Genomic DNA, 27,933 nt, shown 5'->3' with positions numbered 1-27,933 from the left:
ATGGACAGATAGAAGATAGCCAGGCACAGCTAACGCTACTCAAATTGGATGCGACAGTTGCTGGTGGTCCCCCCCCCCATCACTGAGGAGGAGGAGAGGCTGTGCTCAACAATAACCGCACCACGGCCACCGGTAAATGTTACTCTTTCTTCTCCAGTCTTCCATTACTGTATGAATATGATACAGTCTGTATCCCTGCTGCTGGTGATGCTGGCTAGGTAGCTGTTCAAAATAGATGGAGTGGGTGTCGGGGTCGCTTCACGCCACACAAGGAGGTGGTTTGATATTATGAATAGAAAGTCTGCCCTGCTCATCACGATATATTACACCCGACAACATCCACATGATAAGGGACCAGTCCACTAATGCATGTATGCATGCATTGAATAACCATAGCCTTTGTCTGGATGTCAGCCAGCCAGTGTTATGTGTCAGTAAATGAAGGCCACGTTTGTTGTGTAGGCTCGCCTCGTATGGAGGACACAGTACTTGTCCTCCGCTTCATTCAAATGTCTCAGTTTGCTAAATATCTCTTGTTATTCCTTTGGGAAAGAGAGCACAGAATGTCCTCTCCGACACATGGATGTAATACAGTCTGGTGGTGTGTTTTTGTGGTCCTTTTGTGTCTTGGAAAGTGCGAGACAGGAGCCTATTTGCCATGCACCTGTGCTGATATTTGAGATGGTCCTCCTTTTATCAGTAGTAACAATGTAGGCTGTTTGAGAGAATGCATGAGCAGAAATAATAACATGTGGTTAATATGATTCACTGATACACTGTCAAGGATGTATTTGACAGGAGTATTCAAGCACTAGCTTTATCCTTTATCGCACATGAAACTCACACCAAATACCCTAGAACAAGGGTTGGCACAACTCTAAATTCTTACAGTCGATTATTCTGTCACTTGGACTGTTCCCTATTTAATTTATTATTCAATTAATCTGTTGTTTTGTTCTTAGTCGACTAAGACTTTTGCTAGTTGTTGAAACAGCCTAACTCATGCTAAATTAACTGGGATATTTCCTGAAAAAATTATAAGCAATATGTGGTAAGTAAGTGCTATACTTAGTAGCTGATCAGGCTTAATGTAACACATTAAATTACTTTGTTGGCTTTGTTATTACAATACCTTGGTTGCGCAGATGGCACGAAGTTGCAATATTCAGTTGATTGTTTGTAAAAGTGTGAGCTGGCGAAACCAACCTCGTATAAAAGTCAATAATGAAGCTCTTAACACATTCCCTGCCATAACTTATATCCATCAATATAGCCAGTCTGCCACCACTGTAAGCCTATGGAGATGTTCACCTTCTCTGCAGGGCTATAACTTTTTAAATTGTATTGCTAAATTGACATTACTATGGCCCATTCAACATCGATTATCTATCGTTCAGGATGTAGGAACGTTATACTTTTTCATTCAAACATTCATACAAAAATACCTTCTAGAATATAAGTATGTTTTTATCGTTTTCTGCAGTAATTCCTAGAACGTGAGTTATAGGCCTAAACGCATATATATAGATTATCGATTGCTGTTTATTCCCGATACACGTTATATAAAAATATTCAACTGTATATGATCTTATACGTTATGCGTCATCATGCGCGGAGGAAAGGGGGGGGGGGTCGTTTATAATTCCGTGATCGTCAGTAAATGCTTTATGTAGTATGGGTGATATATTGATCAGATCGGTTTGCAGTGAAATGAATAAACTTGGGCTGAAAATAACGTTAGCATCCTCTTACCGTTCGCCAATGAGACTGGCGGTGAAATATCCCAGGTATACGACGCCGATCGCCTAGGTCCATTTCCGGTTTGTATGTCGCAATAAACGCCGAAATCATATCGATTATTAAGTTTATAAAGCGATCCATTATGTACATAGTGTCTGTCGGGAGTCATGCAACAATGTCTGACGGCCGGATGAATTTAATCGACGCACACCTCCCACTTCCTGTTGTTCGAGTGTAACTCGCCCGACCATCCACCCTTGCGGCGGTATTGAGCCGTCGTTGTATTGAGCCGTAGGGTCCAGCTGCAGCACCGGACGTGTATATATGAATTATGAATGCCATGGCAAAAAAAATGAAATATTGATCTCAATATCGCTGTACAGCGTGGTCTGGCGGTCAAAGCATGGCGGGCAATAACGTGTTACAGCGTGAGTGGATGTGTTAATCTTGAAATTATTCTTGTGCCCCCCCCCAGGTGGAGTCAGTCTGCACCACTGTCTCTTAACCCTTTCACTACCACACTATAGAAGGCTCTTTCACTCAGTGGCGTCGCGTGGGTAAAATAACAGGGGAAGCCAAAAAAAAATTATTAAAAAAAAAATTATTAAATATTTTTATTAATATTTTTTTTTCTTTTTTTTTTTTTTTTTTAAGTCAAGCAGTCACCATGTACACTACAGTATGGCTCGGCGGCCAGTCAAACTTTCTTTTTATTTATTTAACAGATTGCAGAATGGGTACAATACAGTACGGCTCAATACACACAATTGTATAAGGGGATGCAGACCAGAGAAAGACGTTTGTCTTGTTTACATCAGGGTCATTATTAATACTGCTGGAGCATTGGTTCATTTTTGGTCCGATCTTTCCTTGCGCGATTTTGCGCGCCGCGTGGGAGCAAATTCGAGACACATATTCGGTTGCAAAAAGGTGTCCCACGGTCTCCTCTATGGCCGTGAATATTTTCACGCGGATCGGAATCACGGCGCGCCCGTGGGACACTTTTCCGTTTCGGCGAGTTTATTCCACGCTTTCTGTTTTCCTTTTCTAAGCATTTTAGGGGCTACATGTGAATCAGTAAAAGTTGCGGGACGCCCAGATGTTTCCACGATAGAAAGCTCGCGTGGATCCCATAATAGGCTCACTTAATACAGCGTTTTTAAAATCACGCAACATTTTCAGGGTCGCGAGCCGACCTTTTCCCCTCGTTTTCGATGATGGAAGTGATTTAGGAAAAGCTTCGGCACGCCGAGAGGTCCCCGTGGATTTAATCTCGCGAGGATCGGGGCAATATTCGGCCCGTGGGAACAGTTACGGGTTAATACAATGTTCAGAGTGCAGAGGGGAAAATATGCTGAGTATTTTCCTCTCAGCCCCGTTTTAAACTTTTAGGGTGTGGCAGTCAGCTCGAATCTGATTGGCTAGGATCGGATTTGGACTCTATAATGCTGGAAGCCTGGAGAAAGAGACCTACCATCTGCCTCCTATCCTGCTGCAGTGAGCATAGTGAGGCTGACAGTGTGTTAGAGGGAGTGAGAAGGAGAAGAGGGAGACATTTAAAAAAAAAAAAAATTATAACACGGATGCACAGATGAAAAAGAATGTAAACTATATTAAAAAAAAAAAAAAAAAAAATCATATTTCATATTTGATATTAATTCATATTTTAATATTAGGGAGGCATGGCTTCCATAAGGATTCGCCACTGCTTTCACTACCACACTACAGATGGTAGTGAAAGGTTAAAACCTTCTGTAGTGTGGTGGGCAAAGGGTTAACGCTGAATATCGGCGAGAACCCTGGAATTTGTGATGTCATCTGGATTTAATCTGGGGGGGGTAGGCTCATGAAATGTTTGTTTTGTTGATGTGATGTTTAGCCTAAATTTAGGATCCAAGCTGTTAGCAGTACAATATAACCTAGTCTAGGCCTAAACCTCACCTGGGGGTGAGACATTTGATGGCTCCACAAAATCAGTGCCCCCATTCATTATCTATGAAGTGGCCCCCAATTTTACATCTAGCTTCTCTATTATTTCTAGCTTTAGGAGAGTGTGGCGTATTGAATGACCTCTCTTGAGGCACAGGAATAACATGTGAATTCTTAAAGTGGGTGGCATGCCCCTTTTAATAGCTACTGCCTCAAGTGTTAAATAAGTTATCTCAAGATTTCAAGCCATTCATTAGGCTTATGCCTTCCTTAAGTAGGTAGTGATGGATCTATCTATGGTGTATTAGACATGCTTAGCCTAATATTACAAGGTGTACATCTCAGCTAAATTTAAAGACAATGCTGACAAGTAAGCTGTTTTAGCATCTTACTGTATGAGAACAGATGGTAAGTAATCTGTTCCTTTGGTCTATTTTATGTCTGACATTCAGGAAAAGCCCATTTTATGTCTGACATTCAGGAAAAGCCCTAACTTCCCTCTGGTCAGGTTCACACACTATAGCTAGTGAGATGAGCCTCTCCTCGTCAATAGCTCTTCTTGTCATGTGTTCTGGGCTAAAATAACATGTTTACGTTACGTAGCTATTGGTAGCACAGTGTAGATGGCCATGGTGGATTTTGAATATTCATCACAACCCAATGACTAAGATTCTGTGTGGCGGTGTGTTATGCAACAGTCTGAAGTGTGTTCTCTGCCAGGGAAAGTACAACGGAAGAGGCTAGGTTAGGCTACATCCTCCTCTACCTCGCAGCCCGTCTGCCCTGCCAGGGACTGAGCTCACAGCTCATTCTTGTACAATTATACTGGCTGGTCAGGAAACATTGCAATTAGCCCTGACAAAAGAAGTGAAATTCTGGAGGTTGGGGCTAACGTTACTCACAAGGAAAGACAATGGTGTCTGTCATACCGGTTGATGTGGGCCAATTTTAACCTTCTCTTTTACCTTTCCATTTGTATTGCCATAGTTGGGCTGAATCAGTTTTGGCATTGAATGTCAAATAATTAAAGATGCTCTATGCTATGGAATGATCAGATATTCCTCATTAATGCCACCAGTGGCTGTTAAGTGAACTGCAGTCAGCATCCTCATCCTCAAGTAAAACTTGGCTTTGCGGAACAAATATGAATTAAGATCCAGGAATTGCAAATCCTATTTCTCGTTTAAAATGTTTGTAAGAAACATATTTTAGTGAACTGTTCAGTGGAAAAAGAGAAGGTTTACGAGCAAGCCGCCATGTCGTGCAGGCATAGACTCCAGTACTGACTCATGCCTGGATCACGAAATCTAGATCTGTCAAACTAGGCTGGGACTTTCCTGGCAAAACTGTCCTTCACATAGAAATCAGTCCACAGGCTGTTGTAGGCAACCTGGAATGTCCAGGAAGGTCAAATTATTTTAATTCAAGTTAGTCTTTTTACACATTGCATTGGCAATAGAACGATTAATACGTGTACATTTCTCACAAATTAAGCCAGCCAACCAGAATGTCAAAGCTAACCATACTAACCTATATTTTCTTCATGCAGGTTGGCCTCACGTCATAGCCGTCAGGGCAGGTGTAACTTGACAGTGGTTGGCCTAGCTAGCTACAGTGATGGATTATGACACCTTTCACAACTATGACAGCAGATAAGCAAGTGTATCCGACTTTTCTGATGACACAGGCAGGGTTTATTTTTAAAAGGTAATGACGTGCATTGGATCAGGGCGGGGTGAACGTGACTCTATTGATGTTAACTGACACGGAATGGCCCTCCTCGCATTTGCAGTTGCCCAGAGTGAGGCCCAGGCAAGAGCCGGCTGCTGCCACCACGCCAGGCACCATGATGGAGGGGGGCATGCAGCTGCTCAACCGCGACGGCCACAGCATCTCGCACAACTCCAAGCGCCACTACCACGACTCCTTCGTGTCCATGAACAGGATGCGACAGCGCAGCCTGCTCTGTGACATCGTGCTGCACGTCTCCAGCAAGGAGATCAAAGCCCACAAGGTGGTGCTGGCCTCGAGCAGCCCTTACTTCCACGCCATGTTTACCAGTAAGTCCCAGCTTGTTTGTTTCTCTTAACCGATGTTCCGTCATTGTGCTACTTAACCTAAGTCCATTGCCTCCTACACCTGTCTCCTCTCCCGTCAGTGACTTTCTCTCTGAATTCTGTAAACTAGGCAAGCATTGCTCGGAGAATGTTTCATGACATCAAGCTGTGCCTCATTTAACTCTCTGTCCCTGGGAGTTTGTTGGAATGACAAGTTATTTATGAGCTGCGAATGCCACCGTGTCCTTTCAGCTTCATCACTTCCTCCCTCCCGTCTCTCTTCCTGTCTCGGTCCCAGGTGGCCAGGTGACGTGTGCGTCCCAGATCACCCCCAACCCCCTGCAGTTCAGCCTAGATCTCGGTGAGGGTATGTCTCTCTGAGGAGTCGGTAGACCGGCTTAGTCACTCACCCACTAGGCTTCCTTTCATCTGGCCACTCACTAATTAGCCTATTTAAAAATAAAAATAAATTTAAAATACTGATCTCTCAGAGCATCACAACATCTCTGGTGGAATAGCAGGAGTGTGTGTGTCCACCTGCAGTTTTCTAACATAATGGAGGAGATGGAGCAGCTTTGTTTGGAACCTCCTCACGCTGCATGGTTTATGAGCGCTTGGCACGGGGCAAGAGCCGGACAGATCCAGGAAAAATCACAAAAATTAAAACAGATGGCAACAAATTATATCAGCTGCAACCTGGTAGCAGTGCTGTGCACATCGTAGCTGCCCCATGCCAGTGCGAGTAAACTGGGAGGCAATAGTGTTCGTGTGTTTTTTAGATTGGATTAATAAAAATGTGTGTATTAAAACAAATTAGGCAGATTATTAATTTACACCCGGGGCTAAAGGCTAAGAATGACCGGTGCTGTCCTGCTTGCAGATGAGATGTCGGAGAGTCGTCAGACCCACGTGACCCTACATGACATCGACTCCCAGGCCCTGGAGCAGTTGGTCCAGTACGCCTACACCGCTGAGATAGTGGTGGGAGAAGGAAACGTACAGGTAGGGAAAGATGCCTCAAACCAGTATTTATTGATTGAAAACTTTATTAACAGATTGCAGAATGGGTACAATACAGTGGCTCAATACAAAACAACTGCTAAGCGGATGCAGACCAGAAAAAGACTTTTGTCTTGTTTACATTGGGGTCCCCCATTTTCAATTAATCAGGACATTTATGACATACAAGATATACAGAACTGTGTAGTAATAAGAGATCATAAAAAATATATACATCCGAAGGGGGAGAAACTGTACAATGGGGGGGGGGGGGGGGGGGATTTGGACATTTACAGGGGCCAGTTTCTAATTGCAGCCACCCGTAGGTGCTCTTTGAGAGTGGTTTTGAAGGAGGGTAGGGATTCACATTCCTTCACGGTTGTGGGTAGGGCAAGCCTCTCTGTCCAGGCACTCGCCTACTAGTGGAGACACGGCGTGCAATGTTCCCCTTTTTATATACAAAGTGAAGGAAAGTGTCATAATGAATTGGCTTTTATTTGCCCGTTTATTTAAAAAAAAAAATCTCATAAACCATAACGAGGCGCAAGTGATTCCTCGCCTTGTTAAAATAGTCAGTCGTCCGTCTCCGGTGTTTTCTCTCCTCCCAGACGTTGCTCCCGGCAGCCAGCCTCCTCCAACTCAACGGGGTGCGGGACGCCTGCTGTAAGTTCCTCCTCAGCCAGCTGGACCCCTCCAACTGCCTGGGCATCCGCGGCTTCGCCGACACGCACTCCTGCAGCGACCTGCTCAAATCGGCCAATAAGTATGTCCTGCAGCACTTTGTGGAGGTGTCCAAGACGGAAGAGTTCATGCTGCTGCCGCTCAAACAGGTCAGAGGTCACGCCGTCCCGTCTCTCCAGTCCGCACCTCCACCAACCTCCCCCGTCCATTTCTCTTCATAGAAATTGAATCAGTATTTATCTTTTACTCCACATAAATACAAAACATAACTTCAAGAGGCATGGCGGCTGGGTGGCGCAGCGGACATTGCGCTCGTCACCAACGCAAGAGACACCGGTATCGAATCCGGCTGTCAGCGTTGTCTCCGGCTTGGGCCGGCCGTCATACTGACTCAATTGGCAGAGTTAGCGGGAGGGGAGTCGATGGGTGGTAGTCTGATCGTTGTAAACAGCAACTCCTACAGGTCTGTCAGGGCGCCTGCACAGCAAAAACAGGAAATGGCGGGGGCAGTGTGAGCCTCCCACGTTACACCTCACCAATGAGAGTCCGCGCCGGCAGGTGAAAAGATGTGACAGGCTGCCTCCATGTATCGGAGGGGACATGTGATGGGCTTCTATCCTCCCTACGACCGACCAGTGGGGGCACATGCAAGCAATGATCAGGACAGGGGAGGGAGAATTGGCACGAGTGGTAAATTGGGATGGGAGAAAAATCACAGAAAAAAGGAGGAGAAAAAGTAGATAAAAAAAACATAACTTCAAGAGAAGACATGTACAATACATTCCCTTTCGCCACCCACCCTCCTGCCGAGCATCTGTCACCCATGGCAACAGCCCACATCACATACATATGTAACCCCAGTGGAATCTCCTCCAACTACAGACTCATCACGTGTGACAAGTCCAATTTATGGGCACTTTTGGTCACATTAAAACCATTTGGAGTGACTTCTGTAAAGATGACCATGAGGTGAAGTAGCTATTACTTTCCCGACGGCCTCAGATTAAACGTGCATTCTGGAGAGCGCTTTAGAGTGGAATTCAGTGCTGCGCTTTATTAGAGCTTTTGCATGTGTGAAGAGAGCAGCATGTGGTATACTGTAAAGCAGTTTCCTTGGAGGCACATCGGTTGGCAAGTGGCTACCGTGTGGTTTTGTTTCCCTGATATATTGCAGACCGTTAGAACCCTCGTTTCTGTGGTGGGGGACGACTCGCATGTCATGCTTCCATGAAATGAGTTTCCTGACTAAATGAGACGCACGCATTCCATCCTCCCTGTTCCTTACAATCCTTAAATTCTTGGTAGGATGTCAAACAGAGAAAAGGTGGGCAGACGTGCACGGCACCAGGATGTACTTGGCTTCGTTTCTTCATCTTCTCTAATCCCCTTTTCTGCACAAGCGTGAGCACAGCAGGCTGTGTTCTTGTTTCCCTGAGCATTCTCTACCACGGTGGCTCTCAGCCTTTTTCATGTTGAGGACCCCCACATTTAAATACCTTAGGCTGTGAACCCCTGTTTGATTAGACGGGGGTTAGAATTCCATCACTGTCTTATTGTGTAGGTGGGTGATACGACAGTGGAGGGAGTGAAACCTATGATCAGAACAGCCATTTTGATAAATGCTCTCACTGGGCTTTCTCCATGGACCCCTTGGAACCCTCTGTAGGACCCCTGGCGGTCCCCGGATCCCACGTTGAGAGCACTCTTGCCCCATAGACCCCCAAAGGTGTCACTGGAGAAGGGAGTAGCTAAGACTGTGCTGCTGGCTTTTCAACATTCATTAAGAAGACATCTCCTCCTCTTCCTCAGCGCCACGCGTCAATCAGTGTCCCCGGTGGTTTAGTCATCATCGACTACTCTGTCAGACGCGGCCAACTCGGCTCAGCAATCACTTATTCATCAGCTGGGCTCGACAACAGCAGCGCTGTGCGCCCAGGAGGGTCATGTTCCCCAAGCGGTAATCAGGCGAAGTTAGGGACATTTCCACAGCTGCTGTGCTCCGTGTGCATCCTAACGGCATCGCTTGCCTTTCTGCAGTAGTGTTCGGAGCGGTTAACTTTAGCTTTTGAACACGTTACAGTATGCAAAGGCTTCGAGGAGAGTGAGAGAGAATAAAGGCTGTTAGGAAATAGGCCGCCAGGCAGCCGTAGTCTTCTCTCCCTCCCCTGTCCCTCCTTCCTTTGGCCTACAACCTCTTTCTGTCTGCCCCCCCTCCCCCCACACACGTTCTCTCCACAGCTGCCGTGTGCCCGTCACAGCTCGGCACCAGAGCTGGATTTATTTGCTAACTGCTCCGGGCCACTTTGAGCTTGCACAGCTGTGAAATGTGCCCCATATTTCCTCCCTGTACACTTAGAAGAAGATGGCGATGCGGGCGGCTAGGTGGTGTAGTGGGCAAGGCACTCGCCACCAATGTGGAGACGCTGGGTTCGCGTGTTAGAATCCAGCTCTCCACATTGTTTTCAGTTTGGCTGGTCGTCCGTACTAATACAATTGGCAGTATTGAGGGTGGGAAACTGATGGGTGGGGATCGGGCGTTGTGGACAGCGACTCCTACAGGTCGGTTGGTGCGCCTGCGCAGTAGAATCAGGAAGTGTCGGGGGCAGCGTGAGCCTTCCACGCGTTACTCCTCGCCACTGAGAGATCGAGCTGCGCAGGTGAAAAGATGCGACTGCTGTTACCTCAAGTACCGGAGGGGACTTGTGCTATGTATGACTTAGTCCACATTGCAGCCGGCTTGTGGGAGGCAAGAAACAGCGTTCGTGACAGGGGAGGGTTGAATTGGATGATACGAAATTGGGATGGGAGAAAAAATATAGAAAAAGTGGATAAAAAAAAAAGAAGAAGATGGCGATGCGCGCCGGCAGGAACGTTCCCCCGGCGTGACACCATGTGCATGACTCGGCCTACAAGATACTTCTGTGGGCATGACTCTGCCAAGACAAGATGCATCCACGCCTGTGGGCATGACTCGGCCAACACAAGATACATCCATGCCTGTGTTGTGGCATGACTCGGCCAACACAAGATACATCCATGCCTGTGGGCATGACTCGGCCTACACAAGATACATCCATGCCTGTGGGCATGACTCGGCCTACACAAGATACATCCACGCCTGTGGCATGACTCGGCCAACACAAGATACATCCACGGCCTGTGGGCATGACTCGGCCAACACAAGATGCATCCACGGCCTGTGGGCATGACTCGGCCAACACAAGATACATCCATGCCTGTGGGCATGACTCGGCCTACACAAGATACATCCACGGCCTGTGGGCATGACTCGGCCAACACAAGATACATCCATGCCTGTGTTGTGGCATGACTCTGCCAACACAAGATACATCCATGCCTGTGGGCATGACTCGGCCTACACAAGATACATCCACGGCCTGTGGCATGACTCGGCCAACACAAGATACATCCACGGCCTGTGGGCATGACTCGGCCAACACAAGATACATCCACGGCCTGTGGGCATGACTCGGCCTACACAAGATACATCCATGCCTGTGGGCATGACTCGGCCTACACAAGATGCATCCACGGCCTGTGGGCATGACTCGGCCAACACAAGATACATCCATGCCTGTGGGCATGACTCGGCCAACACAAGATACATCCATGCCTGTGGGCATGACTCAGCCGACAAGATACATCCATGCCTGTGGGCATGACTCGGCCAACACGAGATGCATCCACGGCCTGTGGCATGACTCTGCCAACACAAGATACATCCACGCCTGTGGCATGACTCGGCCAACACAAGATGCATCCACGGCCTGTGGCCATGAAAAGCCTCAGACCCTTTTTCCCCCCAATAGCGCATCCCTGCTTCCCACTGCTGCAACCAAGACTCATTATACACACTCTCATAAACACAGCGGATCATCCTCCTAAATTTGTACACCCCCCCCCCCCCCCCCCCCCTCTCTCTGCTTCAGTTTATGTGCTGCAGTGTATGCATGTAGGGGGTGGGGGGGCAGTAGCAACAGTAGTGATACTACTCTGTGTAACTATGTGGATTAGCTGATGCTGTTCCTGAGAGGCTGGGATCTATTCCCCTGATCTGGGCAGCAGGCAGCAGCAGCAGCTGGCCCCCCCTGGCCCCACCCAGCCCTGCCAACCTCCGGTCTGGGCATCCTGCCAGCAGACTCGGCCACACAAGCACACGCACTCTATACAATATATCTAACACCCACGCTATACAGAGACACATTTATAGTAGCCCACCTGACATGTGCATGCCTTTTTTAAAGGGGAGATAGCGGCAGAAACGGTGCCTACTGTTGACTGAGGGGTTTTATTGGTGTTTTTATTACCATTGGATCACACCGGATGTAATTCTTGACATGTTTAGTCAGGCAGCGCTCGTGGAGACTGTCCAAAATGAAGATTGACTATGCAGTCTGTTCAAGATGTTTGGAGTACAGATCTTTTAATGAAGGGATTAAAAGCAATGTGATTCTTCAGTTGCCTTCTTTTCCCCCTTTCACTTTAGCAGTTAGCATTTACTGGATGACAGCGTGGCCAGCTGGGCAATAGCGATTTGCAGGATTAGTTACGTCACACACTCTGGTGACAAGTTCTGCACAACAGTCTGTAGAGTCAAATGCATGCCTCCAAGAGGAGTTAACTGTTAAAAAGAAAAACATGTTTTTGAGTCGAGGGGACCACACCCTCCACTCATCTCTTGTCCCTTGGGCACCCTCTTCCCGGTGGCTCGGGAGCAGTCGTCTGGTAATCCGGAGGTTGCCGGTTCGATTCCCGTTCCTCCCGGGCAGTGTGTCGAAGTGTCCTGGAGCAAGACACTTAACCCCTAACTGCTCCCGATGAGCAGGTTGGCACCTTGCATGGTTGCCTCCACCGTCTGTGAGTGAATGGGTAAAATGTGAGTGCTTTGGATAAAAGCGCTATATAGATGCAGCCATTTATCTCTACCCTGGCCAACGTTCCAAAGAATCAACCAACCACAAAGTATGACGGGTGCCCTCACAACTCTATGAAACACATTCTATGACAGACTATGTGTCTATAAAACATATCTCGCTCTCCATCCACTTTCCCCGATTCCTCCTCTACCCAGGTGCTGGACCTGGTCTCCAGCGACAGTCTGAACGTGCCGTCGGAGGAGGAGGTGTACCGGGCTGTGCTGAGCTGGGTCAAACACGACGTCGATGGTCGCCGACAACACGTGCCTTGGGTAAGACTTTTGATGTAATTGACTATCTTCAAAATCAGAAAGGTCTTTATTGCCAAGTATACTGGTTCTATCTTCAGAATCAGAAAGGTCTTTATTGCCAAGTATACTTTTCACATACAAGGAATTTGCTTTGGACGTTACTGGTGCGACATTAGTGGACAGACATTAACAGACGGATAATACAATAAAGTGGTTGAGTCAAATAAAATATGAGCTAAGTTAAGCACAATAGAATAATATATTTATGAAATAAAATATAGGCCAGGGCTGTACGACTGTATAAGAGGTTGAATAAAATTGTGGGATATAAACTAAATTAAATATAGCTCAATAGATAGATATAGTACAATTATAAGTAAAAATAAATAGGAGTAGGCCAGGGCTGTGCAACTGGGCAGATGTGGTAAATTATACAATTATATACACTAGTTAGAATGAAGTAACAATACAGTGGGCAAGTATATAGTCCAGTAGGGTGAACTTGCCTCTTTCCACCGCCCCCCCCCCCCCCCCCCCCCTCCTTCTCAGGCGATGAAGTGTGTGCGGCTGCCTCTGCTGAGACGGGACTTCCTGATGAGCAATGTGGACACGGAGCTGCTGGTGCGCCACCACTCGGAGTGCAAGGACCTGCTGATCGAGGCTCTGAAGTACCACCTGATGCCCGAGCAGAGGGGCGTGCTGAGCAACAGCCGCACGCGCCCGCGCCGCTGCGAGGGGGCCAGCCCCGTGCTCTTCGCCGTCGGTCAGTGTGCACCCGAAGGTACCCACTAGGGTACACTTTCATACACGGTTCCCCTTAGGCTGTCAGTCACACATGTTACATATTAGAGCCCGATCGATACCGATATTAGGGAGTCAAATATTCCGATATTGATATATACCAGCCGATATTCTTCATACATATGTATTTGTTTGTGTGTAGTCCCACACAAAAAAATACTGAAATATATTTGAGCTGGAACCAAACTACTAAACTATTCTATATTCTATTCTAAATAGCTTAATATTCACTAATGATGAATTTATCTTTATATTTATGTAATAGGTAGGTATATTTAATATTTATAAAGAAAATGTATTAAAAAAACCTAATGAGTGAAGTCACTGGCAAAAGTCTGTTGTCCTCTCTACTAACTTTAAACCACATTATTCTCTACTCTATCAAGCTAGCTATGAGATTCATGCAGACAGTGCTGCTGAGAGTATTGTAAACAATGATTGAGTATTATGACTGTAAACAATGGAGTCGTAGTGCGCTCTGCTGGACAAACTGATGACACCATTTCTAAATTACCAAGCAATTTTGTTCTGTAAAGTAACATCGGCACCTATTTGCAAACATATCAGCCGATACAGATATGTCTGTGATGGGCTAATATCGGCCGATTAATCGTTCGGGCTCTATTCCTTTTACTTAAATTAAGCAATATTACATAAGAGGGAGTGCTGTGATTCGGTCGTAGGTATGAGGCCACAGGCCTAGTACTGAAGATAATCACACTCATGCTGATATTCAGTATAACAGCACAACCTCTAGTGTGATATTGCTTTTATACAACAGTTTCTACAGTCACCATTTATTAGTGATTTTAACAGTGATGAGCGCCAACAGATTATGACTTGTTTATTTAATAATTTATTTAGCAACAAATAGTTCCACAACTGCTCATTTGAACTTGGACTGTTGCATAATTAGCAGTTATTAATAGAACACCTGTGCTGTGGAGTGATCCATATAGTTACAACAAGTCTCTGTGCTGATATACTGAATATCAGCACTCATGGAATGCCTCTTGTCCAATCAAATGACTTGGTTGGAACTAACTGTTGTATAAAGCACAATAACCCCCCCCCGATGTTATTATAGTCAAGCCTCCCTTTCATTCATGTCTAAACTGACCTAAGTGACATTGACTGTAAGTGATTTGCTGATTTATTTAAATTGTATTAAATTAAAATTTCTTTTTATGTATATTCATTTACACATAAACACCTTTTAGAAATATAATTGTTGAAGCTTAATTGTTGCTACTGGGTCCCAGGTGGCGGCAGCTTGTTTGCCATTCACGGAGACTGCGAGGCCTATGACACCAGGACAGACCGTTGGCACATGGTGGCATCCATGTCCACTCGGCGGGCACGGGTGGGCGTGGCGGCCATCGGTAACAAACTCTATGCTGTAGGAGGGTGAGTGATGAGCATCGTTGGATTGACCTTTGAACCCTCACCTGGCATTGCATTACATTTCCCTCTCAGTTGAACTCCGAGTAATTGAATGATATAAACCCACTCGCACTCTCATAACATAAACAGTAGGCTGTGGAAAGATGATCATTCACACTGGAGACGATCTTTGGCTGGGATTCTATAACAATTTCCTTGTAAGAAGGAGGCGTGTACTCCATGTGTTAAGGAGAATGTTTTTTGTATTTCACCCTTTTCACGGTCAAAAGAAAAATGTATTTTCTTGTGTGTTGCATATTTACAATCACTGACAATTGAATGTTGCGCTTGTAGCTATGATGGCACCTCAGACCTAGCAACTGTGGAATCCTACGATCCCGTCACTAACTCCTGGCAACCTGAGGTATCCATGGGTACGCGGCGGAGCTGTCTAGGCGTGGCAGTGCTCCACGGTCTGCTGTACGCTGCCGGGGGTTACGATGGAGCTTCCTGCCTCAATAGGTACAACATTGACATCTTGGTCTGTTACGGAACTACTTGGCATTTCTAAGAGTGGGCGTTTGGGGCAGTTCATGGGGTTCCTCAGCTAGATGATTAGTTTAATTGAACTGTTATGTCATAGAGCCATGCATTAAAGCATTCCGTCTCCAGACGGATTTCCGTCAATTTGATTGGGGAGATCCGTCCATTTGATTCGCAGTCTGACGGAAGTATTTGCATGATTTGTAGATGCATACAGATTGAAACAAAATTGAGCCAATCAGAGGCGCTAAATATGGAAAAGGGCTTTTTTTTCCTATCGCGCCAAGCAGTCATCATCACTCAGCGACTCGAGAGACAGGTCGCCTTTTTTGCAGCCTCACGCGTCAACTGCTTGTTTACCAACGTCACAGCCACCACGCTGCTTGCACTCGCTGCTATATACCGATTAGCTAACGTTAGCTTAATAGCGTCTGTTAAATGGAAGGAGTAAGCCGGCCACTAAAAAGAGAACCCACCGCGGGGTTCTCAGATGAAAAGGATAAGCGGGACCACCTAACAAAAAGTTTCGAGAGGAGAGGACGTTTGAAGAGACTGGCTAGGCAGCGCTACTGGGGGCTGTAGTGGTGAGTTAACTTGTTCCGTGTGCCGCAACGATGTCAAAAAGAAAAACAGAAACAACACGTTTGTCATTGTCGTGTTACTTCACAGTACAATATGTGAGTCCCCTGCTGTGGTTGTGAGTATACGTTTATTAGCTTAACTCTGTAGCAACATCACACAGGTGTATCTGTACTCTGTAGACAGTCTCCTCCCCACCGTATATATTCTCTCTGTCAGGATCTATGGGTAACATTACTGTATATTTGCATATCGTATATGTCACAAATGTAACAGTACTATATACCTGTAGTATGTCCCTATGCCATAAATGTCATGATGTCAATGTCATGCATGTCATAAATGTCACTGAATTGAAAATGGGGGACCCTGATGATGTAAACAAGACAAACGTCTTTCTCTGGTCTGCATCCCCTTAACAATTGTGTGTATTGAGCCATACTGTATTGTACCCATTCTGCAATCGGTTAAATATTGATTGATTGTTATAACGGATTGCAGAATGGGTACAATACAGTACAGCTCAATACACACAATTGTCAAGGGGTTGCAGACCAGAGAAAGACTTTCCTCTTTACATCAGGGTCCCCCATTTTCAATTCATCATAACATATATGACATACATGACATACAGATAGATAATACTGCTACATCTATACATTTATGACGTACCAGATTTACACAGTATTGTTTGTGATACAATAAGAGTCTAAAAAAGAGAGCATATACATTTGACGAAGAAACTGTACATTGGAGGAGGTTGGGTGGAGGGGGGGGGGACTGTACATTGGAGGTGGTTGGGGAGGGAAGGGTTGGGTAGGTGGGGTGGGGGGGTAACTGTACATTGGATTATCGACGAAACCGAAACAAGTAGGCTCCCTTAAAACGCCAACGCTATTAAAAAGAAATACAGTGGAGGTTAAAATAAGAATATGACTTGGCCTGAAAAAAATTTCAGTCAGGAGATTTTTTTTTGCTTTAATCCCTGCATAGAGCACTCGTTCTCAACCTGGGGATCGCAACAACAAAAAAGATATAAAAGTACATCATCGTGTTTATAATCGTTGGTACAGATGATTCTTTCTCGTGAAATAAGGAATATTTTAAGTCGTAACGCCTTCATCCAATTATTAATCAAGTGACATAACCTGTATAGAGGAATTAATAAAAGAAATGTATTTGTGTCAAAATGTACCCTTCTGTCTGCTTGACAAATGTTATTCCTCTGTTTTGTCATGCATTAAAAAGGTTTAGAATAATTGCATTTGATATTGGTACAATGAGAGACACTGTATAATAAAGGACCACTCTGATCATAGACCGTTATGGAATTCTGTAATGGTACAAAACCTTTACCACAGTCTTAATCCACTCAGGGGTACAAACCCATATTCAAGCCCACTAGATAATCCAACATCCTTGCACTGAGTGTGAATATTAGTTTGGTATTCTTCTCTCCCCCTCCTGGCTACAGTGCGGAGCGTTATGACCCTCTGACCAGCACCTGGACCTCCATCGCTGCCATGAGCACCCGTAGGAGATATGTCCGCGTGGCCACACTGGGTAAGAACTGACCTCAGACAAGATCTCAAGCTTCTGGTTTACACCAGGCTACGCAGGTGTCTCATTAATTACATGTTTTATTATGACATAAAACTTCAACTGATAAGAGGGACTTGGCAGGCCGAACATACAGTTTGACAAGGTTATCAGTCTTCACTGCGTTCTCCTCCACCAGACGGTAGTCTGTATGCGGTCGGAGGGTATGACAGCTCTTCACACCTCGCAACAGTGGAGAAATACGACCCCCAGGTAAATAATTAATGAATGGTTGCATTTCTATAGCCTTTATAGTGCTGGGACACAAAGCACTTGAATGAATGAATGAACAACTTTATTTAACAGATTGCAGAATGGGTACAATACAGTACGGCTCAATACATACAATTGTTAAGGGGATGCAGACCAGAGAAAGACGTTTGTCTTGTTTACATCAGGGTCCCCCATTTATGACATACACAACATACATGACATCATGACATTTATGGCATAGGGACATGCATGACATACAGGTATATAGTACTGTTACATTTGTGACATATATGATATGCAAATATACAGTACTGTTACCCATAGATCCTGACAGAGTATATACATATGATGGGGAGGAGACTGTACATTAGGAGGGGGTGGGTGGGTGGGAGAGAAATATACATAAGGTGGGGAGAGAATATATACATACGGTGGGGAGGAGACTGTACATTAGGAGGGGGTGGGAGAGAAATATACATACGGTGGGGAGAGAATATATACATACGGAGGGGTCTATTAGGAGGGGGTGGGGGGCTTGGACATTTACGGGGCCAGTTTCGAATTGCAGCCTCCCGTAGGTGCTCTTTTAGAGTGGTTTTGAATGTGGGTAGGGATTCACATTCCTTTACAGCTTTGGGTAGGGCGTTCCACATTCATGTGGCATAATTGCGAAACGTGTTTAGTCCCTTGTTTGAGCCAAATCTGGGTTTAACATGATTTGTTGAGCTTCCTCTGGTGTTGTGGTCGTGGTATTCACTGACCTTTGGGAAGTATTATGACATGTACATGGGTACCTTAGTCGTATAGTGTATCTTGTAGACCAGGCCCATTGCAAGTTGCTGTACTCTGTCGTCTACTCTAAGCCATCCTAGGTAGTCAAAGTGGGCAGGGGTGAGGTGGGTTCTGGGGTTCAGGTCAAGTAGTAGTCTCACCAGTTTGTTTTGTGATGTTTGTAATTTTGTTTTAAGCGCCTTTGAGGTGCTTTGGTACCATGAGGTGCACGCATAGTCATAGTACCCTTGAATGAGTGCTCCTGCCAGAGTCTTCAGGGTATTCTTGTTTACCAGAGAGGAGATCCGGTACAAGAATCTAGTTCGTTGGTTGACTTTTTTTATTACCTTGGATGCCATTTTGTCACAGGAAAGATTTGCCTCTAGGATGGACCCTAGGTATGTAATTTCATCTTTCCTTGTGACAATATTGGGCTGAGTCGTCCGCGAACAAGAACAAGTTGCAGTCACAAGCTGACGTCATTTGCACAATGGTGTGACGGGATACATTACAATAATGTGGTTTAATGTCGCTGTCGGTTGAACTCATCTGTCATTTGGTTAAGATCTACTGACCTACGTGGAGAGATGTAAAAGGACTATGTGCAGTTATGTTCAGACAGGTGTGTGTTAGGGATGCACAGATATGAAAATTTGCCACAATCGGCCGATACCGATATTTGTGGCAACAATTTCTTTTTAATATTTAAAAAAAAAAAATATATATATATATATATATATATTTTTTTATGAAACTACTGTATATTTGTGTTACAAATTGTGCTCACCGATATGAACATAGGCCTCTTTACTTACTTAAAAAAAGGAAACATCAAGAAATAGCACTATCTCTCTCCCAGTATGTTCTGCAGGGCTGCAGCTAGATACTAGTTCTCCCAGCATGGTCTACCTGCTGGGCTGCAGCTAGATACTATTGTCTCAACCAATGAAATTTTGATTGACAAGTCGATTCTGCCAATTACGTCACACACCACTTGCATCCGCCGCTGCTGTTACCACCAATCGGCAAGCGCGTATACATTTTTTACTTCTGCTTTTGTCTGCCATTGATTTTGACAAGAGCTTTTCTACAACAACAATGGCGGCGCGGCTGACGTTTAGCTTTTAGCTCCGCAGGATGACTTAAATGAGGCATAATGATTTTACTGCAACTAATGTTATAATAAAACAAAGCCTTTCTATACATGTGTCTGATTGAAAACGTTATTAACAGATTGCAGAATGGGTAAAACTCAGGGCTCTGTGAGCAACGGAAGGAACTGAGCTAGTATGAACGCTTGCTATGTTCGGGTAAATAATATGCTGATGTTATTGAACGTGTAACACTAACTATATAACGTTAATGCCACAAAACGAATGCCTTGTTAATCATAAGTAGTAACTTTGATGCAGTAGCTTGTGCGTGGGGGGGACTGGGGACGGCGTTGTGCAGGTCGCGAGTGAACTTTCTTTTTGTCTTGACGCTACACAAATTGATGGATATTTATCGGCTACTGCCATCGGCATATTCGAGCTTATCGGCCGACAGGCCGATTGCAGTCAACAAGGCACTTATCGGCCGATACCGATACCCGACTGATACATCGGTGCACCCCTAGTGTGTGTGTGTGTATATATATATATATATATATACGGTATATACAGCATTATAGCATGTAGTCCTTTTACATACCTACTCTACTAGTTACACTGCTGGCCAGTATTACTACGGCCATTCATACTGTTTATATATCTATCAACTGTACTGTCTGTACATAACTGCACATAAGCCTTTTACATATCTGTAGATACTATATCTATATACATATCCCTTACTTACTCTACTAGTTACGCTGCTGGCCAGTATTACTATGGCCATACTGTGTGTTATACCTGCATCACACTCTGTGCATACATCTGATTACCACTACACTCAGTAGTACTAATTTATATATTATATACCCAGTTTAATCACCTGTACATTGTATATTAGTATTGTGCTTTACGGTTACATTTGCACTCTGGTTGGATGTCAAACTTATTTTCGTTGTACTGTACTTGTGCTGTATGATGACGATGAATTAGAATCCAATCTAACCTAAGTATATCAATGCGCCTCGTCTGTTGTGTGATTGGCTGAGCAGAGCAACGCGTGGACGGCCATCGCCAACATGCTGAGTCGGCGTAGCAGTGCTGGAGTGGCCGTGCTGGAGGGTATGCTGTATGTTGCCGGGGGCAACGACGGCACCAGCTGCCTGAACTCTGTGGAGAGATTTAACCCCAAGACCAATACCTGGGAGGGTGTGGCCCCCATGAACATCCGCAGGTCAGTCTGTGGAAGGGGCGAGCAGGGCTTCTGTGCAGGCCTGGAAAAGTATGAGGATAAGGGTGGCTGAGTGGCGCAGTGGGCAAGGCGCTTGCCACTAACGCAGGATATTCTGGTATCGAGCCCAGCTCTCGGCGTTGCTCCCGGCTTGGCCGGCCGTCGTACTAACACAATTGGGCAGTGTTAGAGGGTGGGAAAGCCGGTGGGTGGAGATTGGACGTTGTGGACAGCGACTCCTACAGGTCGGAAGTATCGGGGGCAGTGTGAGCCTCCCACGCGTTACTCCTCGCCACTGAGAGATTGCGCTGTTCAGGTGAAAAGATGCGACAGCTGCCTCCTCGTGTACCGGAGGGGACACGTGATGCAAGGCTTGGTCCTCACTGCAGCCGACCTGTGGGAGGCATAGTCTAGCAGCATTCGAGACAGGGGAGGGGAGAATTGGAAATACGAAATTGGGATGGCAGAAAAAATAGAAAATGGGAGAAAAAGTGGATCAAAAGAAATAACAGTGAGGATAAAATGTAATTTAATTTCAAACCTGACAACTGAGATTTCCCTCAATTACAGTTACATTGAGTGTACGTACAGAAATAAGCAAAGAAAAAGGCATATAAAATCGTAACAATAAGACAAGTAAGGATAACAATCAATTAAAACATGTACAATTTGATTGACAAAGGTTGGAGAATCTCAAGCTTTAAGGACTGTTGGGAATTAATTCCGGGAGATGGGGGCATCATAGCAAAATGCAGATTCACCCTGTTCCAAGCAAACTCGGGGGACCTTAAGGACCAGCCAGTCACTAACGGGTTTCATAGGTACCAAAATTCCTTTCCAATAATGATGTAGTATAAGGAGGTAGCTTTATAGCTTACCAATAAGGGCCTTTGCCATTAGTGAGGACCAACCAACCTTCTCATTAGTGATGAATCAGGGGGAAATCAGGAGAGATATTATCTTTTCAACAATTTTATATGGCTTCCTTCCTTGAATCTGTGGAACATGTTTGTTGTGTTTTTTGTGTGTAAAGAAATAATAATCAAATCTAAATAATACTATGAATATGGTTATAGCTCTTAATGCCCTATATCACAGCCATGATACGGCAGTTTCTAATTTGCATTGGGATACATAACACATATTTCTTTTTTAAAAGAGCTTCTAATGGCTTGTGTGCACAACTGTTGCTCAGGTCCAATGAACAGATAACTGCTTGATATGTACAGCAGTTTGTGATATCTAAGATAAGATATTCCTTTATTGATCCCCTTGGGGAAATTCAGGCATCATAGCAGCATGGGGGAGGGGAGGTACAGGTACATGGTGATAGTAGAAGACATGATACAGGTCATAAAATTATAGTACAGTGGGGAAGTAAAAAAGAATATATAGGCAGTGTAAACAATATAACAATATAAATAACTGAGTATGTGCATATGAGCAATAGGGCTGAGCCAGAACGTTCGAACCTTCGTTCGTTACGTTGGCATTCGAATTCTAAATCAACATTCGAATTTTTAATTTTTAATAAAAAAAAGATTTTTTTTTTCTTTTTAATTCTGTTTAAACCAATGGGTTTTTTCTTCACAGTTGCAGATAAAGATTAGGCTACACTAATATTATAGTATTAAAAGAAACGTATCTATATGTTATATTCATTAAAGAAAGTTGATTTAATTGATTTAGTTGGCTGGGGCTTCTCCCTGGTCTGGGTCTGGAAAGTTGATTTAATAAAATACGAAAAGACTCATTTAATCAGATTAATCACTTTATTCAAATTGAGGATTTAGTTTGAGGATAGTAAACCAATATAATGTAAAAAAAAAATTACTTTTTTTGTTTTTTTTTTAATGTCAAAAACGAAGTTCGAATCCCAAAAACATGGTTCGGGGACAGCCTTAATGAGCAAGTAGGCTCATATGTAAATAAGTCAAGGTGCAGATGAGGGTATGTATGCCCTCTGTTATATTTGCATTACAATAAATATAGTTACAATAGACTCTATAATCTAAATATATACTATGATTAACTAAGTATACAGTATACACAGGTGCAGTATGCATAAGGTACGTATGGCATGATATACTTACATACGTTGTCCGTTTAGGTAGTCCGATTAGGTGGGAGTCAGACACACTCTGTGATAGTAGTTCCTAGTAGTTGAATGTCTGGCAGCGGTCCCTGCCCACTGTTGTGGAGCCTGATGGCCGCTGGTATGAAGGACTGGCCGAGGTGGTTAGTTGAGTGTCTGGGGTATGAGTCTGTGACTGAACGTGCTTCTCATCTTGACTAGCTCATCGTAGAGTGGGTGGGATGGATTCTCCAGAATAGCAGCTAGCTTCCTTCTCATCCCCCTCTCTGCCACCACCCCTAGTCTGACCAGCTCGACTCCCACCACGGAGCTAGCCTTCCTCACCAGCTTCTTCAGTTTGTTGGTGTCCCTTGAGTTGATGTTGCCTCCCCAGCATGCCACAGCATAGAAGAGGACACTGGCCACTACAGACTGGTAGAATATCTGCAGTCTATTGCACAAGGACCTACTCCAAGGAACTTGTTTCCTCCACCTCATCCCCTCGGGATGCATACTGCGGTCTGTTGGTGAGATAGTCCGTGATCCAGGCCACCAAGCCGTGCTCCAGCTGCATCACTGAGCCTCTCTGCTCGCAGTGAAGGCTGGATGGTGTTGAAGGCGCTGGAGAAGTCAATGAACATAATCCTCATTGAGCTGCGCGGCTTCTCCAGGTAAACTCTGTGGAGCATGTAGATGATGGCGTCCTCCACCCTGATGTTTGCCTGGTATGCAAACTGCAGGGGGTCAAGGGAGCCATGCACCAGGGGCTTGAGGTGTTTCAGAATCAGCCTCTTGAAAGTCTTTATGACATGATGTGACATCAGAGTGACTGGCCTGTAGCCGTTGAGGGTGCTAGGTCGTCCCTTCTTGGGCACCGGGACAATGCAGGAGGTCTTCTGTCAATGTCAGCTATGATATGACCCATTTGACAGTTATATTGCTCTGCTACTATTCGCATGCATCATGTAACACCCACCAAAATCAGCATCCATTCAAGATTTTAAGGTCTGCAAAAAGGACTTAAGGATTTGGAACACTGAAAACGGCCCATTATCCCCATAAACCACACTGGCACTTTACATGTTGCAGGCATGTATTCCCTCCCTACTTTCCATTTCCCCACATGGAATGCACCTGATTGGATAAATGACATGCTGGTGCTCTAGTGCGATATTAGTCTAGTATACTATATATACTATATAGCACTATATAGTTGTCTATTGGGAGTGAGTGGAGAAGAGAGCCTGCATCCAGAATCTACATGGACAGGGACCGACATTTACAGGTGTCCATCCTGGATCATGTGGAGATAGCAGCCCTTGGCAAATGCACTCTCTCCCTAGTCCTTACACACACACATGCTTATTGTGTTTGTAGGGGAGGATTGGAGCGGAGAAACTTGAGGACACTGCTGTTCCATGAATAAACCATGGTGTTGCACCTATAATGCCTCTTCTGTTTGTCTCTTAAGCCTGCAGCAAACTTTTTGTGTAATATATGGATGATTCTAATGCTAATGTAAACATTTTGAAAATATTGCAATGTCTCTAGCCTTGGCCTGGGATCTAACGACGCCCACGCATCCACTGCAAAAAAAGTTTTCGTTGATGCAGCAACAGTTTGGAGCGGAAAAAAAAGCGACATCCTATTTACTCACTCGACAGCTCTGTGACAAGTACATAGTAAACAGACTTCAGGTGCACGTCAGGAATCGCATACATTGTGGGCTCTTAGATATTCATGTAATGCTTGGTGGCAGTAAACTTGAGACTGGTGTAGCATGTACTGTACAATGCTCTACCTTTGACATAATGGTAGGCGTTTCAGAGTGCTTGTACTTGTACAATGAAGTAAGTGAAGCTATTTATGAGGTGGTGAGACTCTCAAGCGATCGTCAAAAGTGTTTTTAAGCATTGAACATGGATGATTCATGCTCTCTGCCATCTGCATTGCTGGCTCGGTGCCTCTATTTCAAATTAACAGGCGCCGCTTTTCATCTGAGGTCTTCAGCTCTTATTGTTTTAGGTCTTTCATCCTTATTCAGTGTTTTAAACCAATCCAGAGCTGATCCCTCCCCCTGATTCAGTGTTTTAAACCAATCCAAAGCTGGTCCCTCCCCCTGATTCAGTGTTTTAAAACTAATCCAAAGCTGGTCCCTCCCCCTGATTCAGTGTTTTAAAACTAATCCAAAACTGGCCCCTCCCCCTTATTCAGTGTTTTAAACCAATCCAGAGCTGGTCCCTCCCCCTGATTCAGTGTTTTAAACCAATCCAGAGCTGATACCCCTTCCCCTACAGGAGCACCCACGACCTGGTATCCATGGACGGCTGGCTGTACGCGGTGGGCGGCAACGACGGCAGCTCCAGCCTCAACTCCATCGAGAAGTACAACCCGCGCAGCAACAAGTGGGTGGCGGCCTCCTGCATGTTCACGCGGCGCAGCAGTGTGGGCGTGGCCGTGCTGGAGCTGCTCAACTTCCCGCCGCCCTCCTCGCCCACTCTCTCGGTCTCCTCCACCAGTCTTTGACACGGGGTCACCACCACCCGGCTAACCTCAGCCCCGCCCCCAGCACCAGCCCCGCCCCAGCCCCCAGCCCCAGCCCCAGCCTCTGCTGCCACAGCCCAGACTGGCTCTGGGAAGAGACGCAACTGCTCCGTTTAAGAGAGAGAGAGAGAGTGGGGAGGGGTGATGGAGGTTGAGGTGAAAGGAAGTGTGGTTTAACCCTTTCACTGCTGCACTACCAAACGGTTAACCCTTTCACTGCGACAATGCAGAAGGTTAACCCTTTCACTGCCACATGTGACACAAAGGGTTAACCCTTTCACTACCACACTACAGAAGGTTAACCCTTTACTATCACACTACAGATGTAGTGTGATAGTAAAGGGTTAACCTTCTGTAGTGTGGTAGTGAAAGGGTTAAGGAAGATGATGAATGAGGGAATAGTGGGAGAGGAGAGAGGGGCAGTGTGATGGAAGGTCACACAGCTGGTGTGCATATCTGAGGCCCCACTGTGTGGCTAAAGCATATAGATACCAGCTCCTACAAGAGAATATTCCTTGTGTAAACATATTCACCAGTCGTTTTCCCCTCACGTCCCACTGTCCTCTCACTACTCCTGAGTGTTTGACACACTTATCCTCCTAACCGTGGCGGTCACTTAACATCTATCACATGTACTGTAAACATTTAATGTTGTTTTTGTTTGTTTTGATGTTCTTGTCCTCTCCAAAATGTATTTTTTTCTTTTTACTATCCGGATTTTTTGCAATAATGAGAAACTGAACGATTTTAATTTTAGGAATGTAGCTATTGACTGGTTCTGCCATGCATGTTTACTGGCATAATCTCCACACTGGAGATTAAAATGTTGTAGTGCTGCTGTGCCACACTAGGTGGCAGTAAAAGGCAATGTTCCCCTCCTGAGCCCACAAGAGTGCATGGACACCAACAAGCTAGAAAAGCTCTAATATTCCGCTACTCAAAATTGTAAATGAGTCTGAGCCTTTTTCTTTTTTTTTAGGGGCAGAGAATAATTATTTTGAATTCTCTTATTTATAACATGTAGAAATTATAATATATTGTTTTTTGTTTTAAATGCAATGAGAAGTTAATGGACCACTATGCCTCTTTAAGAGTGCTTTAATGTTTTGGCGTGTGATGTGCATATCTTGGATGGAAGTAACAGAGAATGTCTAAATGTTGGATGGAAGTAACAGAGAATGTCTAAATGTTGGATGGAAGTAACAGAGAATGTCTAAATGTGAGCGAGTTAGTGAATCTGTTTGTGTTTTAAGAGTTGTAGATTTGATAGCGGTACTCTTGGTAAGTCGAGAGGAACTGTTTTATTCATTGTGAACTAATGAATATTCTTGGTCAGCTATTTTATCATTTGTAGAAATTATTTTCATAAGCAGTGTTTCATGTCGCATTTCTTAAAAGGTTCCTTCACTGCCGCAAGCATGATCTAACGTGACTGATGTATGACGCACACTACTTCTGTTCAAAAAGGCTTTCCTTGCTTGCCAATGCATTGTCCAGTTAACTGAAGGTGCATAAACTGTTGTACAGGTAATTCTCATTCATAGCTACAATGACCACTATGGAACACCTTGGCCCCTGAGACGGTTATGACTTGATGACAAAAGGTGTTTACCAATACTTGACACTAACAAGTTACTTTTTGATGTACCGGTAGTAATGCTGTCGGAACACTTAAACAGTGCTGTCATTTTCTCTTGGAACACTCTTGGCAGTGTACAGTCTCGACACGTTACCTCATCCCTGTATTGTTGTAACGGATCCCAACCTGATGCAACCTAATGGTTGGTCTAGAAACATGCAGCAACATGTAAATAAGTTGCATCGAAACTTCTTGATGACGTGGAAAGAGAAAGAAATTCCCGTGTTAACCGATACCGGAAACACAGCCTGGTGAGCGTGGTGGGGTGGGGGGAGGTATCCTGAGAACAACTGAACTTCTGAAGATCCATGGTCTTTTTGACTCTTTGTTATTAATAAATAAGTTAAATTAATATGTAGCGCAGTGATACCATTCCAAACTTCTGAGAAGTTAAACTTTTTTTCCTTTTGTTGAAGGATTTTGTTGATCTGGTTCTTTTGATCTCAAACAACCCTAATCACTTAGGCGTTTTCAAGAGGACCCCGATGGAACCAGGGGGGGGGGGCTGCGATTGTCTTATGCACATGCTATTCTACTGTGCTGTTGGAATAAGCTAGGGGACGGACCACAAGAGAAAAACATGCGCACACACACAACCACACAAGACCCTGGCCTCCATTCTATGGATCGAACTGTAAATAATAGATTCCTGGAGTTTATCTAAATCCATTTTGTGCAATGTCAGTGTGATGGTAGCTTATTTTTTACTTTATTTTTTGTTGTTCTTGTTCAATGTGGTAAACATTGTTTGTTTATTTATCACATGTTATTTATGAAGAAACTTCAAAATGTTGAATTTTGCACTATTGCGAAATGGAGCAATACACTGTAAAAAAATAAAATAAAAAAATAAAGATGTTTTCAGGTGTGA

General features: G+C 44.7%; 1 protein-coding gene across 1 annotated transcript; it reads left to right on the top strand.

Moving 5' to 3' along the window:
* Positions 1-5: 5 nt before the first annotated feature.
* On the top strand, positions 6-27,933 carry klhl17 (kelch-like family member 17). Its single transcript, XM_084333795.1, has 12 exons — positions 6-132; positions 5,462-5,729; positions 6,607-6,728; positions 7,334-7,555; positions 12,499-12,615; positions 13,144-13,357; positions 14,658-14,802; positions 15,133-15,300; positions 17,375-17,463; positions 17,639-17,712; positions 20,627-20,808; positions 25,177-27,933. Exons 1-12 carry the CDS (start codon positions 49-51, stop codon positions 25,403-25,405), a joined length of 1,914 nt encoding a protein of 637 aa, XP_084189921.1. The 5' UTR covers positions 6-48; the 3' UTR covers positions 25,406-27,933.

The sequence above is a fragment of the Notolepis coatsorum genome, assembly GCF_963971535.1.
Source record: "Notolepis coatsorum genome assembly, chromosome: 17".
Taxonomy (NCBI): domain Eukaryota; kingdom Metazoa; phylum Chordata; class Actinopteri; order Aulopiformes; family Paralepididae; genus Notolepis; species Notolepis coatsorum.
The sequence above is the reverse complement of the archived record's forward strand: the minus strand, read 5'-3'. Positions and strand labels throughout refer to the sequence as shown.